Source organism: Pelmatolapia mariae, linkage group LG23 (assembly GCF_036321145.2).
Source record: "Pelmatolapia mariae isolate MD_Pm_ZW linkage group LG23, Pm_UMD_F_2, whole genome shotgun sequence".
Classification (NCBI taxonomy): domain Eukaryota; kingdom Metazoa; phylum Chordata; class Actinopteri; order Cichliformes; family Cichlidae; genus Pelmatolapia; species Pelmatolapia mariae.
This window is the reverse complement of record NC_086246.1, coordinates 39,992,369-40,007,499: the sequence shown is the minus strand read 5'-3', so window position 1 is coordinate 40,007,499 and position 15,131 is coordinate 39,992,369. Positions and strand designations below refer to the sequence as shown.

General features: G+C 45.3%; 1 protein-coding gene across 4 annotated transcripts in view; it reads right to left on the bottom strand.

The window, feature by feature from the left end:
- Nucleotides 1–342: 342 nt before the first annotated feature.
- zgc:92140 (uncharacterized protein LOC447854 homolog) overlaps nt 343–15,131 on the bottom strand; it is a 28,743-nt gene continuing 13,954 nt past the window's right edge. For all 4 annotated transcript variants that reach the window (XM_063467413.1, XM_063467412.1, XM_063467411.1 and 1 more), the window contains exons 3-6: nt 5,308–5,390; nt 4,200–4,267; nt 3,220–3,280; nt 343–1,856 (exon numbers count right to left, since the gene is read on the bottom strand). In XM_063467413.1, the coding sequence (XP_063323483.1) occupies nt 1,812–1,856; nt 3,220–3,280; nt 4,200–4,267; nt 5,308–5,390 (257 nt within the window). In that variant the 3' untranslated portion in view covers nt 343–1,811. The remainder of the gene's footprint in view (nt 1,857–3,219; nt 3,281–4,199; nt 4,268–5,307; nt 5,391–15,131) is intronic.

The window sequence follows — 15,131 nt, the reverse complement described above, 5'->3', positions numbered from 1 at the left end:
AATACTTATTGGAGAATTGCTGACACCTAACTGATTTATTTTGACCTAGAAAAAAAATGTGAGTGCCCACGAAGTTGTTGATCATGGCCAAAATATGTTTATATGTATTTATTAGAACGCCTGCAGAGCAGACTGCAGTACTGAGTCTGTGCCAGCAGGTGGCAGAGCACAGCGCTGCAGTTATGAATGAATGCGCTCTGACTGCATGGCTTCAGGCAGCATGACCACAGAAAAATAGACTGACTTCTCCCTCCTCAGTGCACTGCCGGCATCATGGCGCTCCATTACTCTGCTCCCAGTAGCGGGGACGCGCACACACACATTAACATGGTACACACAGGATCAGAGCTTCTGCGCTTTCTATTTTTAATAGAAAAAAAGTATTTAAAATAATACAACAGTAAGTATCCAGTAAAGATGACAACAGCAACAAAACAAAACAAATCAAAGAAAGAGAAAAAAAAGTGATTAGGTCTGTGTCTCCACGGCAACCATGCATCCTCCCCTCAAGCTCAGCCCAGTTTGCTGCTTCAGTGCCAGTGTGTGTGTGTGTGTGTGTGTGTGAACACTGAGCCAAAGCAGAAATATGGAGCTACATGGAACACCTCTGACTGATGCACATGACAGTCTGCTGGTGAAATGAGGAGGACACATTAATGTGTTTGAGTGACTCATATCGATACGCCGAAAGTGTGCTGGAATGAGTGTGTGCTACCATATATACAAGAATAGACTGCACGTGCTCGTTAGCACGGCTCTGCCAGGTTCTGGTAAAAGGCGGAGGACGGATTGGGTTGAGACACAGATGCGGTGAATTATGCAGCTTCACTCTGATTGCTGTGGCGGTGAAGGCGATAATGGCTTTGATGAGGATACACTACGATGGAAGCCAAGAGTAAAACAAACTGAAGAAAAGAACATCATGGAAGGGAAGGGCTTGAGTGAATGATTGGCTGGAACAGAATAAAAAAAAAATTAAAAACAAAAACAGGGTCCTTGACTTCAAGGCAGGAGGAGTTGAGTTTCAAATCACCAGCTCGCTCCATATTCTCTCTTATTAAAATATCCCCAAAATATTCCCCCCTTTCTCCGCCTTCCCTCTTCCTCCTTCACCCGTTCTCTCAGGCTGCTGCGGCCCAGGCCGGCCAGACTGTAGCCAGGCAGGCCAAAGAGTTCAGTGTGGATCCTGGTAGTGTTCGATAACTCCTTCCCTGCGCTTTTTCTTCTCCACTCGTGCATCTTGACACACCCACCAAGATATTCCTCCTTCCTGGGCCTCCGTATTTGGGAAGTTCTTTTGTCCAATTGCAGGGGTTAAATATAGACAGACAGACAGGAGGACAGATGGAGGCCTGCGAAGCCGCCTTTACCCAGCTCGAGGAAACGGCCGTGCCCGACCCAACAGAGGCGAGTCCTTCACCGAGTTCACGCGATGTTTTCACATCCGTCACCGCATCATCCTCCATCCCTCCCTCCTTTCATCTGCCTGTCACTTCATCCCTCGCCACCTCCATCTGTCCACCCGGGGCCTGAAGGGGTGAGGCGCTAAGTAAGGAGGGCTGTATAGTCTCTGAAGAAAGTTTTCTTTATGCCATTCTCTCTCTCTGTCTCAAGCATCCCCCACTCTTTCACTTGTATTTAAAGTATTATCTTTGCCACATGTTCAACAACTCACAAAATCATACCAACATAAAGTGTCCTGTCAACACCCCATTGGTTAAACACTGATTTAGTGCTCTCTCAGGCACACGCACACACACACACACACACGGTGAGGCTCCCTGTGGGGGTGACTCCTTGGGGCCTCTGTGCTATGTCCCATCTTCCTCCTCCTCCTCCGAACAGTAGTCTCTCCCCTGCAAACAAAAGCATGACTATGAGAAGAGCCGACACCTGTTACACCACCCTCATTTACACAGACCACCATCAGTCTGCAGGCACCCGATAAAGTGCTCAAAGGTGGGCTAAACTAGCTGCTCTCCTTTCCTCTGCAGAGCTTCTCCAACTCTCCTCAAAAAAGCTCTGAAATCACAGGACGCCTCAGAAGGACGCCGAGTGCAGTACTGTAATATTTCCACTCTGTATTACTTTATAGTATTGATGCTTTTCAAATTAAAAGACTTTTACTTCAATGTGACAGATATGTTTATTTTTCAGCTTTGCAGATTGCACTCATGATGTTTTGATTAAAACACCAGACAGTAATTAAAGCTCCATTAACTGGCTTATTTTTGGGCCACATTAACATATTATGACCCGACTGCATTTCTACAAGAAAACAGCGGCCTAGTAAAAATCCATCATGTAACCCTATCCATCACACTCTGCAGCAAGTATCACTATCATTCATCTGGAGACGTGTTTTTTCCTCCAGCATTTGCCGTCATTCTCATTTGTGTAGCTCTCTGTTGATGTCAGAGCTGATTTATAGAATCGCATTAAATCTGTGCCATGGCTGGAACACGGCTTTAACTACACACTGCAGTCACAGACCATAATAGCTATGACTGTTCGGAGGCAACATCCAGTGTAAACACAGTACATCAGTCTGATTTTAGGTCCCCGTCACACAGGCCTAGAGACCGGTTGCAGAGCTGTTGCTGGCAGTTGCACCTCCCCGTGATTTGGTCACTCATAATCTACAGGGAACATTCAAACTTCTCGCCAAGTTTCATAAGAGTTTAAAAAAGAAGATGACTGCACTTCTTTACGTTTTTTTAAAAAAATGTTCCACCTCTCATCCAAGAGGCTCCTTCGGGTCTGATGGATGAGAAGGAACGCCTTTGAAAAAAACCGCGATGACCAAAAACCTACACGGACGTACTCTCCGATTTCAGCTGCAACCAAAACAGGTCCCAGGGTGCAACTTTTACTCGCAACTCCTGGAATCAACTCCAGATGTTTGAAATATATTGAATACACCAACATTTTACTATCCTCACGCTGTAGCTACTTTTCCTCACCCACGTTTCAAGGCCGAGGTGAAAATTTAAATCCGTCATAGCGAAGTTGAATCGAGCATTACTCATTTCACTTTGGGTGCTTCTGACTGTTTATGAGCTTGCAGCGTAATTCAAGAGGCAGACTAAGAGCAGCGAGCGCTCATCACCGTGGCGATCACCTGTTCCTCCCCCTCAGTGAGGGGGATGTTTAATGGTTTAGGATCCAGCTGTTACTTTAAATGCCCTGCCCCTCCTTCACTCCTTCCAGCCTCCTCACCTTCTCAATCTTCTCATCCAGCATCCTGAAAAATTCCTGCTGGCTTTCTGACGTGTGAATGCTGAGAGACACAGACACAAATGGAAAAGTTAGAAAGGGGGGGGAGAGGAAGTTGGAGGATGGAGATCAGGAGCAGGAGGAGGGGGGAGGCAACAAATACATCATGAGAATTTTCCATTACACCCCCCCCCCCCCCCCCACACACACACACACACACACACATACAGCACACACACGCACACACAGACACGCTCCCACATCCCTCACCACAGTGTGAGAAACAGTTCTGTTCGGAGGATTTTAAAAGATCATTTAATAAAGAATTAATGCAGCAAAAGACTAAAGACTGCAGCCGGCAGCAGCCGTGATGTACGCACGCAGAGGCTCATCAACATGCACGCAGCGGGGGCCGGCCACGAGGCAGGATTACAAAAGCCAGACACAAAATATCGCTCGCTTCACGTCATAACATTAACATACTGAGGTGACAACTTAATGGAAGCAGCCGCTTATGAACGCATCAGTTCAGCCAGATTCAGACGCGCTTCAATAATCATTTCTGTTTGTTTTCATTAGAACTCGTTAGAATAAAAAGGCTCCGGCTTGAATTCAAGTGAAATAACATTCAGCCAGATAACCTCGGCTTATTTTTCACACGCAAGATTATGTCACATTTTTCCAGGTCCCCTTTCTACTGGCTGCATGGCTCTGAGAGGGGGCCCCCACCACAGTTTAAGAACCTCTGGCTCAAAAGTTCATTTTGAACGTTGAAAACAGCCGAAATCAGCGTGGAAACAGAAAGAGAAACTGTGGCTTCCTCTGTCACAAAACAAAAAAAATAACTATATTACGTAATGTGAGCAAACCGTACCTTTGGCAACATTTGTCATTCAAATTACCGAAGTTGCCCACAAAGAATAGATGTCATTATTTATTCCCACTGCATGTTTACGAGATTAAATCCGCTACTCATGACTTACTTGGATTTGATGTTTGGTGCAGGAACCTCTTTCTGCTGTTTGCCCTTGTGCTGGACATTACTCTTCTCCTGAAAACGCACACACATGCACACCATTAGTTTCCATTATCAGCTGATAGATACGTTTAAAACAAATAGCTACATCACTGGAAGCAAATGTCACATCAAACCTGGATTATCAAATTACAATTCTCACCCAGACGGCACTGCGTGACAGTCATGGGACACGGGAAAGAGGCATAATGTATGTATGCCTAATAAAACTGATTATCGGCTCTGATGAAGGTTGATCACCATGCATGCGTTTCCTGCTGTGTTTCCGCAACATGCATTTTCCACCTGTGAGTCTCTGAGTGAGGATTTCTTTGTGAGAGCAAGCAGCTACAATAATGACACGGATGCTGGTCAGACCACAAACGGCGGACCGACCGGAGGCTTACCTGGCTATGTAAAAACACAGCTTGTGTCTTACAACAACTCATTTGGCGCTATATAAATAAAACTGTATTGAATACAGTGCTTATCTTTTGTGTCTGTATTGAAAATGTGCATGTGAGAAGGTATGACTCATGACTGCAGACCAAATCTACCTACAGGTAAAATAAAATAACGTGAACCTGAATATGAAGGCAGACCTAATCTACATGACGCTCATTCTTTTCAGTCAGTGATCTGGAGAGGATGAAAACCTGTTTTTGCAAGTTTCACCTTTTGAGGATTAATGCATCCAAACATTATTATGTAACAGGGAAGCTGTTCTGCAAATTTCTGAAGCAGAATGACTTTCCCAGTCACGATATAGTACGTCTTTGCACCACTGAAGACCTAAGAGTTTTGCAGGAGGGAGTGAAACCAACCGAGCGATCAGCCCACACATTCCACACACGCCTCATGTTGTCTCTACCTGCATGCGAGGCAAGTTTTGTGTGTGGTTTTTGCACTAAGACAATAGGTGTGTACGCGCAGGCTGGTCAGGCTGACGGAGCCGCCTTTGGACACAAACAGCAGCCTGTTCGCCTCATCTGATGGACTGTCAGGAAAAGGTCTGCGAGTCTGTGAGCGGATGACAGGCTGTCAGCGGATGGTGTGTGCGTGTTTGTGTGTCTCACCAGGTTCTCCTGGTTGCGTGCATTCACTCGGTTTTCATCCCCTCTCATGTACTTCACCTCCTCCACTCCCTTCTTGTATTCGTCTGGAAAGAGAGAGAATGAGGGATGATTAAAGGAGGGAGGAAAGAACAATAACTTGCATTTATCAGAAGAAACAGGGACCAAATTCCTTTCAGAAATAGTTTAAGAACGGCTCGTCAGCCTTACTGTAACCTCGCTGCAACAGCAACATGGCCAGAGACTATTCCATTGATTGTTGTTATAATTGGTTCAAGGTAATCTGATAACTATGACCTGATGGGGTGTACTGAAAAGTGGAGATGACAGCTGAGGGATAAGCAGGAGGACACAAGTTTCCATTTTAGCTACAGCAATTCATATGATGAGAGAGAAAGCAACGACGGGCAGACACCGAGGGAGAATAAGTGAGTAGTGGGTATGTGAAATATGAGAGGAGACGAAAAGGGGGGGAAAGAAAAAGGCGATAAGGAGGAGTAAGCTGCAGGGGATTAAAGATCAGTTAAGCAGCTTCTGGGCTTCACGGACAGCTTAGACGGTTAAGACAGTTAAGACAAACTCAGAGGCAGCAAGAGTGTTGGCCGTCACCAAACGGCGCAACCATCTGCACGGTTCAACCACCGCGCCCAGACCGTCCGGCCTCAATCAAGCCCACAGCTCAGACTCAGGGCAATAAATCATCCAAAGTTATTTTCCTGATACCGTCCGAGCCCCGATGATTAGCCCAAGAACAGCCGAGATATCGCGATGCACACAGTCAACCCACACAAGTGCAAACTGTGCAAACTGTGCAAACTAACGAACGACAGCCGATACTCATTATGGATCTTATCATTAAGTCCATAAACAAATATCACAGTCCTTTATGACTTCCACTCGGGTGGTTCTGTTTCTGGTTTTCACTGTGTCCATGAACACGATCCCTTGAAGAGTTTTGAATGCAGTGTGATCAAACTTTGTGGGGGGCGTAGAGCGGGGTCATGTTAACAACCTGGCTCACGTCCATCGAGGTCTTCAAGGTCAACTTCATGATTTTGTCATGAAAACTGACAAAAAGCCTTAGAACGTGTGCATATTGTCAAAATATAAAAAGTAAGATTTAAAATGTCAGATTTGACCTCTGACCCTCCTTTAAGGTGAACAGACTGATCTGAAGGTCAGAAGCTGAGTTATTTAACACTACATTTGCATTGACAACATATATGCTTACAGGGAATGTCACACAGGGATCGTGTTACTTTATTATGACTTTTTTTAGACACATAACAGTAACAGATTAGAACCGTTTCAAGAAATACAATATTCCACTGGTTTATTACTAAATGTGTAACCGATGGAGTGAATGCTACATGTGTACTATATGCACATGAATATATGGAAGATACTCTACTGTTCCCTTAAAAGTACACAGTGCCCAGAGAGCGAGCTGCCTGGGCGGATGTTTGTGCTCTCTGGCTGCTTCTTGTTGTATTTTAAATGACATTAATGAGCCTTTAAAGACCAAAGTGAACACACTGTACAGTTCCAGTATGACGAGGCCTACTGCCAGCCATGTGTTTATCATGTTTATTGATGATTATTAATGATCAGTGATGTGGGACGCATTGAAATGGTTTTAGTACCTTTAGACAAGCTCTTCATAAGAGTGACCATAACGTGAAATGATATGTACGGCACATTTGCGTAACTCTGAGCCCCGCCTAACCTTGAGCAACAACACAAGCTCTGCTGACTACCTCGTAACTGATAAAAGCAGCTGAGAAGGCGATAAGTACCAGTGGCTTTATCTCTTACACACTTTGTATTTTGCCCCCATGCTCTCTCTGCAGTGTGTCTGTCGGCGTGACGTCCGTCTGTGGCCCCGCGTACCCGACTGAAGGGTTCGCCGAACTCCTCACCAGATGTGTTCTTAAGCCACGATCTCCTGTGTTTTTACATCGCGCACGTGTGTCTTTAGAGCCGAGTATCGGCGTGCAGCTGAACGACGCTTATTCGAAATAATTAGCGAGAGAAAGCGAGAACGCTGGCAGAGATTAAGAGAAAGAGACGAGAGAAACAAATGCCAGTTCCTTTTCTGCTGTTTGTCTCAGGAATGTAAACGAGTCGGAGCAAAGCAGCTCCTGTCTGAACATGCCGACAAACACACACATACAGCGCTGTAACACAGCACAGGCTCACCGAGCTCAGATGTGCTCTGTAAACACAAGTGCATACGGTGCTACTGTAGGAAACAGTATTAAGAGCCATTTCCTCTGCTCTCCTGATGGCAGAGGGGCAACAGCATCAATTTCAAGCTATATAATCTGTTTTTTAGGGCAGAGACAAACGAACAGAGGGGGTAAAATTAGCAGCAGCTGCTGGATTTACACTAAATCAGCCTAAACTGGAATTTTAAAGCAAGCATTGAGGAGCATGTGGCATTATAATTTGGGTGAGCTGCAGCCTGAGAGGTTAAAGTGTTTGAATGTTCTGCTTCTGTCACAGGATAGTAGCTGAACGCGACGATAAACGGCAGACAGATCAAAGTGACCCAGCTTGCACCAATCAAGAGTCATCACATCACAGACTTTGCTTCGATTTAGATAGGAGCAAAGAAAGTGGTCACGCTGCGTGAGTTGTATGTGAAGTGTGCGTGCGTGTGTGCGCGTGGCACGCTGTGTCACAAGAGATGACATGGGTGTTTCGTCACATCGATGCTGGGCTCGCTTTGGGTGAGAGGGAGGGAACCCGTCGGAGAAGGGAAAGATGAAAGGGAAGAACTATTTTGAGAAGCCGTGATTTTGTGATGTGGACGTCGTTCACATCTCTGATTACAGAGCGGCGCTCCGCGCTGACCTTAAGGTACCAGCAGTCAGAGTGTGTGTGCGTGTGTGTGTTCACATGTGTGTGTGCACAAGCATGTTTCATTGCAGATAGAAATGGAAACGTCTTTGAATCAGCACGTTTGTCATTTCATGCGACTGCAGTGTCTGTTTGGGTATGAGTCATTTAAATCGCCTTATTTAGGCGTGTGTGTGTGTGTGTGCGTGTGTGTGTGTCTGCTCTCATAGCTCTCGCTGGCCTGTCCTGTGGCTATGTCACTCTGTCCTTCCTGCTGTGTGTCCTCCCTCTCAGCCAGCCTGGCTACAAGCCATCATCGGTCTGGCCGTGACACTCACACCTGAACGCAAACCCTCATCTCTAACAGGCGCACAGACACCAACCATCGCTCGAAATGACAATGAATGTCAATGAAATGACAATCAGCTTTGAAAGGAGAAGAGAGAAAAAAATTGTTTATGATATTTTGAACAGAAATCTTGCCGGCAGGGATAAAATGATGAAAAACAGGAAGAGAACGATCTCAAACAGTTTATTACTGCAAGGCCCGTTTAACATTTCAGTTGGAGTCACTGAACTATTGGAGGAAGGTTATACAGTTAACTACAACTGAACTAAAGCACTGGCTGTGGGAACACATTAGGCAACACCTTGCTAACGCTTCAGAACCATCTTAATACTTTATGGCACAGATTCAGCACACTGCTGGAAACATTCCTCACAGCTGCTGCATCCATGATGTTTACCGCATCCTAAAGTTGCTCTATTGGATCAGATTACAGGGAACTCATCATCACGAACAAACCAGTTTGAGACTATTTGAGCCATTGGAAGATGGGTACGGTGTGGAATGGCTCTTACATAGAGCTTTTCTACTCAAAGCATGTCAGAAAGCCTGGGGTGGCTTTAGCTCAGGTGGTAGAGCAGGTTGCCTACTAATCGGAAAGTTGGTGGTTTGACTCCAGTCTGCATGCAAGATATTAACCCCAAGTTGCTCTCCACTGAAGTGTGAATGTGTGAATGTTAGCTGGGTGAGCTGGTGCAGACTGCAGCTTCACTTTCCTGTATGTAGCTCACAGGAGCCGTTGCAGCCCATGTGCTTCAAGCTTCAACATGCTACAGATTCAGAGATGTTCTTCTGCACACCTAGTTTGTAATGAGTGGTTATTTGAGTTATTGTTGCCTTCCTTCCAGCTCAAAGCAGCCAAACCAGTCGAATCATATCATCTCTGTGACGGCGGAGACGGCCACGTCGGAAAATCCCAGCAGAGCAACAGTATCTGAAACACTCACACCAACAACTACATTTACAGTCACTTAAAATCACCTTCCTTCCCCACCCTGGCAATTAGTCTGAACTTCAGGTCATCTTGAAAATGTCTACATGCCTCAGTGCCCTGAGTTCCTGCCATGTGATTGGTTGATTAGATGGCTGTATTAGATTAGACTGAGAGGTCACGACTGACTCAGAGCCCTTACATGTTTATTAAAATGCCAAAAAGATACTCTGATATCTCATCTCTGAGTAATACTCCCCCACATTATCACCGAAATAGCAAACTGATAACACAACTAATAAAAGTTATTGACTCATGATTAATCAGTAAAGTAAGTAAGAGATGCAGGAGACACGCCGGGTGCCGGTATGTGTTCCCAGAGACTGACACAGCTGCTCACAAATGAAAGTCAGTTACAGCTTGTCTCTCACTGTCACTAAAACTCTTCCAAGATGAAAGGAACCTGAGGAAAGTCTCATCTGTGTGAAAACAGTCAAACTTCACGTAAAAAGAAATAAAACGTTAAGTGGAATTTGCAGTGTTGGGACCGCTTCTCAGAAATATCCAACACTGAGACAGATCATGCTTTTGTTTGATGAAGGCTCTCGTCTGATCTATCGTAACGAGAAAGTTACAAGCAGAGAAGATTAGCGCAGGCTCTCTGCTCATCTGCGAGCTGAGCTGATGGATTCAATAAGTAAACTTTACTGCATAAACACGACTTTCAGAGAACTTTTACATACGGATGAGACCTCCTGTATGCATAAAGAGCTTAAACACTTCTTGTGTGCATTAGAGCCTCTCCTTGATTATCCCAGTGACATCAGGGGATGGATGGCACCGAATTTCCTTAATTTTAAAGGAAAAAAAGACTGGGGTCATGCTTTTTAAATCCAGTAGCTCCAGCTGTATCCCTACCTTTGACTTTTCCTCCTTGGCCATACATGAAAAATCCAGCATCACTAATTTAGGTGTGAAAATGGACCCCAGCCTAAAACTTAACCATTGATCCATGCATTTATCGCCTCTCGTCTGGATTACTGTTACTCTCTGTGGACTGGAATTAGCCAGGCCTCCCTCTCACGTCTACACCTGTTACAAAAACGCCGCTGCACGATTTTCATGACCCTGTTTCGGCTTGTGGCCTTCATCGGGGTCATGATGAAGCCGAAACGCGTTGGTCTGGTAACCTAATAAAGCTTCACGTCATCAGATCTTTGTCTTCTCCATGCACCTGGGATGTAGGTGAAGTTGTGCCAGAAAAGCAAACGAGAGCACATAACTCGGATTTTAGCGTAGTACTATTTCAAATCTGGCATTTATGAATGTAGCTGATTCATTGTTTTACACTTGTTCTCTCATTTTTTCTACAGCACTTATGTTGTTTTTAAGTGCTTTGGAAATAAAGTGATGATCGTGATGATGAAGTGCATGGGAACAGATATGCATACACAGACACTTAAATGCTCATTTCCAGCTCCATAAATTTTGTTGTTGGACTCCAGAGTAGCTTCCTGTGATTTTCTGTTTAAAACAATCTTTATTTATCTTATACTGGACCTCAGGACATACTTTAAACCAACCTGCTTTCTGATTGGCTGCCCTTCACAGAAGATTTCAGCCGCAGGTGGTTGGTACCAAGGTCGGTATGACCATCCACCATTTTAACAGCAGAAAATGAGGAAAGGAACAACAGGTCAGCACAGGGCTGGACTGCATTTGAGCTGTCTGTGCATGACTCTGAGTTAGCTTCCTCTTTAGTTCAACTTCTGTAATCAGCTGTGGAGCTTGTGGCTTCTGAAGATCACTGAATGAATCAGGTTTTTTTGCCTCCCCTCTGCACCCAGTCCCACTTAACCACTGAGCTGCTGATGAGCCCTCTATTAAAAACGCAACATACCTTTAAAATCAAGGTCCATTTAACCCAACATCTGCTGTCAGGGGTCACACAAAGGTCATTATCAAGCCAAGTTAACCTCTGGTTTCTCAATGATCACGTTCACATGACGGGGGCGGTGCTGTATGATTCACCAGAACCACAGACAGGCCTACTGTCAGCAGACCAGTTGAAAAAACTGACAGATGAGCAGTGTTTAAAAGCTCTGTATGGATGATCATCACTACAAAGAGCTGGTGCATTTGTAAAGTTTAAAGGAAGGAGTGTAATTGAACCGATTAGTATTACATCACTGAGTTCACTGAGACTCGGGAGAATCTGACAGATGAAATTCGTGTTCAGATGTGCGGAAGACAGTGCCGGTTTTTAAAATCTCTCAGCTGCAGCCCCGAGGGTGTTCAACAGTGTGAGAGCAGGTACAGAACAAGTATAAAAGCACAATTCAAATGTCAGCCTAGCGCACATGCAAATGTGATATAAAGGTCAACAAGTACAAACATAGGTGCCTTGTTTTCAGATATTAGAGCTGATAGATTTCTACTAATTTTATCCTCCCTATTTTTCTACTGATGTGCGTCAGGGAAAGACAACACTTTAAAAACTTCCTCTTACTCTCTGCACATTGAGGTCTGAGGCATCTTCCAGGTTGCAGCCTGCTCTGCAGCAGGTTGTGTCTGCAGCAGAAGTTAACATTGCGATGTATACCAGCAAGAAGTGAACTGCCTTCATAATACTGAAAACCTTCTTCTTCTCCTTCTTTTCCATAAGTGGTCATCACAGTAGACCGTCTGCCCCATCCCAGCATCCACCTCTGTCACACCGACCCTCTGCATGTCCTCCTTCACTACATCCATAAATCTTCTTCATCATCCTCTCTGCCTCTGCTGCACATGTGCAAACCATCTCTGCCTCTCTGACTCTGAGCTGTCCCTCTGATGGATTCATTTCTGATGCTGCTCTCACCTCTGGTTCCAAGTCTATCTTTCCATCCCAGGGATTGAACCGGTGACCTTCAGGTCTGTGCGCTGCCCCAGAGAGGGGTCGTTTTCACTCGGCACGCAACGTACACAGAAACTATGTCATTTGTGACTTTGGGCTGTCATTTGTGTTCCTCGAGGTTGAACAGGGAACCAACTGCACAATCGGTTAATTCAAGTAACCAACTGGTCTGGGTTTTTTTTCATCTGCGATAATATTTCCAAGGTCTGATTCTCATTCAGCAGTCCGATAAAGAAAGCCAAGAGTTTCTTTGAACAATAATTTCTGAGCAATCCCGTTTTACTCCCAGGTAGTGATTGTAGTGTTGTCTGCTTGTGGCACAGAAGGACAGTAATGTGTTCAGTCAGTGAGACAGTCGAACCTTTCAGCACAAAAGCTTAGATAAACACTGAAACTGCACACCGCCTTGTTTTCTATAAATGTTGAGCTGCCACATATACAATCAGACATACTTGCTATCTCCACTCTAATCTCCTCTGACTGTAATTATTACAGACATCAGCAGCACGATGTTGTGGAGAGTGTTGCTATTTTCCCTCGTCGTCCCCTCAGCGTTTGTGTAATGGAGCTGAGCCTTTTCCGGTTATTGTGCGAGAGCGACTGAGAGAGGGTTGGGGAGGGGAGGGCAGGGCATTTGGGGGGTGGGGGGTTAGGGTTAGCGGCCACAGAGCACACAAGGACAGACTGATTGCCAGACAATCTGTTGGAGGCAGATCTGCGTGAGCATGAATAGGGCTTACTGTCTAACCGAGCACACCGATATGAAAACATCAGCGCATACGTGAATGCAAACACACCGACGCGCAACCCGCTGGGGTTACACTTGTGTGCGTAGGCTGACCAGAACCGGCCAGTGTTTTCCGCCTAAGTCATGAGAAGTAAACCGGATGCTGCGAGCCAGTTTGGCAGCGGTTGTAAAGGGCGGCGAGTCGAGTGGGAAAGAATGACTGCACAGTGTGTGACGACGACAGCGACAGCAGAAAGATGTGCACGCGAAGATAAGGAAGGGGGGCATTAAGAAGGGAGATGCGTTTGGGGGTTTGAGGCCTGGGATAACTCTAATCCGCACAATCCAGGTCACTTCCATCTCTACCTTCACAGGCACACACACACACACACACGTCGGGTATTCATATCTTGTGGGGACATCTAATTGACATAATGCTTTCCCTAGCCCCTTACCCTTAACCTAACCATCAAAAATGAATGCCTAACCCTAACCTTTACCCTAAATCTAACTATAACCCAATTGTAACCCTGATGCTAAAACCACATTTTGAGCCTCAATAATGCCTTAAAATGTGTGGTCCCCATAAGGGCTGTTGGCCCCCACAAGTATAGTAATCGTCCAATTTTTGGTCCCCACAAAGATATGAATACACACACACACACACACACAAATAGTAGTCCATCCCATGCACTGCCATTCCGGATTCCCCTTTAACCAACTGAGAGTGAGACTAGGGGATAGGATGGGACTAAGAGGGAGGAAGGAGGAGGGGATGTGAAAGGACACAAGGTTCTGACCTAATGTTGTGCCAGAGAAGAGAGGAAAAGAGCTGGGAGAAACACTGGGAGATGAAGGCAGGAAGAGAAGGAGGAGGGAAGAGAAGGGGGTGCAGAGACCCAAAATAGTGTGACAGAGAGAAAAAGGAAGAGAAGAGCGAGGCCTTGAAAGGGGGGACGGGAAGACACAGAAGTTGAGAATAGATTGAAGAAAAAAAAAAAAAAAAGGCCTGCAGCGCCAAAATACGTCACTCTCTTCCTCTCTCAAGGAAAAAAATGTTCATCTCATTGCTCTCCTTCATGTCTCCTTGCCGCGTTCTGGCACTGCTCAGAAGACAAAGCGGGAGACGAAAGGGCAAAGAGAACAGAGAGGAGCACGAAACAGGGCAGGAGCAGAGTTAGAGAGGGGTTACGGGGAGGAGGTGAGAGGCTGGAGAGGAGTTAGAAAGATCAGAGGGAGAGGGGGATGACAGATAGACAGAGAGAGGGGACCTCCTGTGGATCATCATCTGCCACATCCATTCACCCGCCTGCAGCTATACCAGAGTGTTGCTCCTAATTCTTAATCGCTGTTAATCCCTCCACCACCCATCATCTCTCTCCGGCTCCAGCTTTTATTCCTGCCCCTCATTACACAACAGCCGGCTACACGCTGCTAAAGCAAAGGGAGCAACTAAGGACTGTAGTATATTCATTACTAATTAATCTCTCTGCATTTTTTATTAATCAAATCTACAAAATTAGGTCGTGTTTGGGAGACACATTTGTAAAAAGTGAACATTGTTAAAACTGTTGTTCTTTTGAGCTAATCCAGCTGTTTTCCAACCTTTCTGGCTGGTTACCAAAGCAGTATGGACTCATGATGCCCATCAAACACCCTTTGTCTGCTTTGTGACAGCAGTTTACTGTTTACAGTTTCAGAAACCTTCACTTTTAACATGTTTAGCATTTGATGTCAGTGAGAAGACGTTTCTCTGTTGTTCTACTCTAACAAAAACGCAAGAATAGCAATATGGAGATGAAACGAACATACCAGGTCCCCTCCAAGGACACAACTCAACGCCGTCATTTCACTAACTGGTTACTTCCTCTCTTACACGAACTGTCAACACAGACATCTCCAATAAAAGCGGCGATGTTGACAGTTATTGTCTGAATTGGAGAACTTTACACTCTGCCGAAGTACCGTGAGCTGTAACAATGAGGATGTATATTGTGTGAGCAGGTGGGGTAATGGGTCCACGCTGAGCAATCAACTGAGTGAAATGGAGCAGTGAAGATTTTATTGACATCCGTTCGCAAACTAA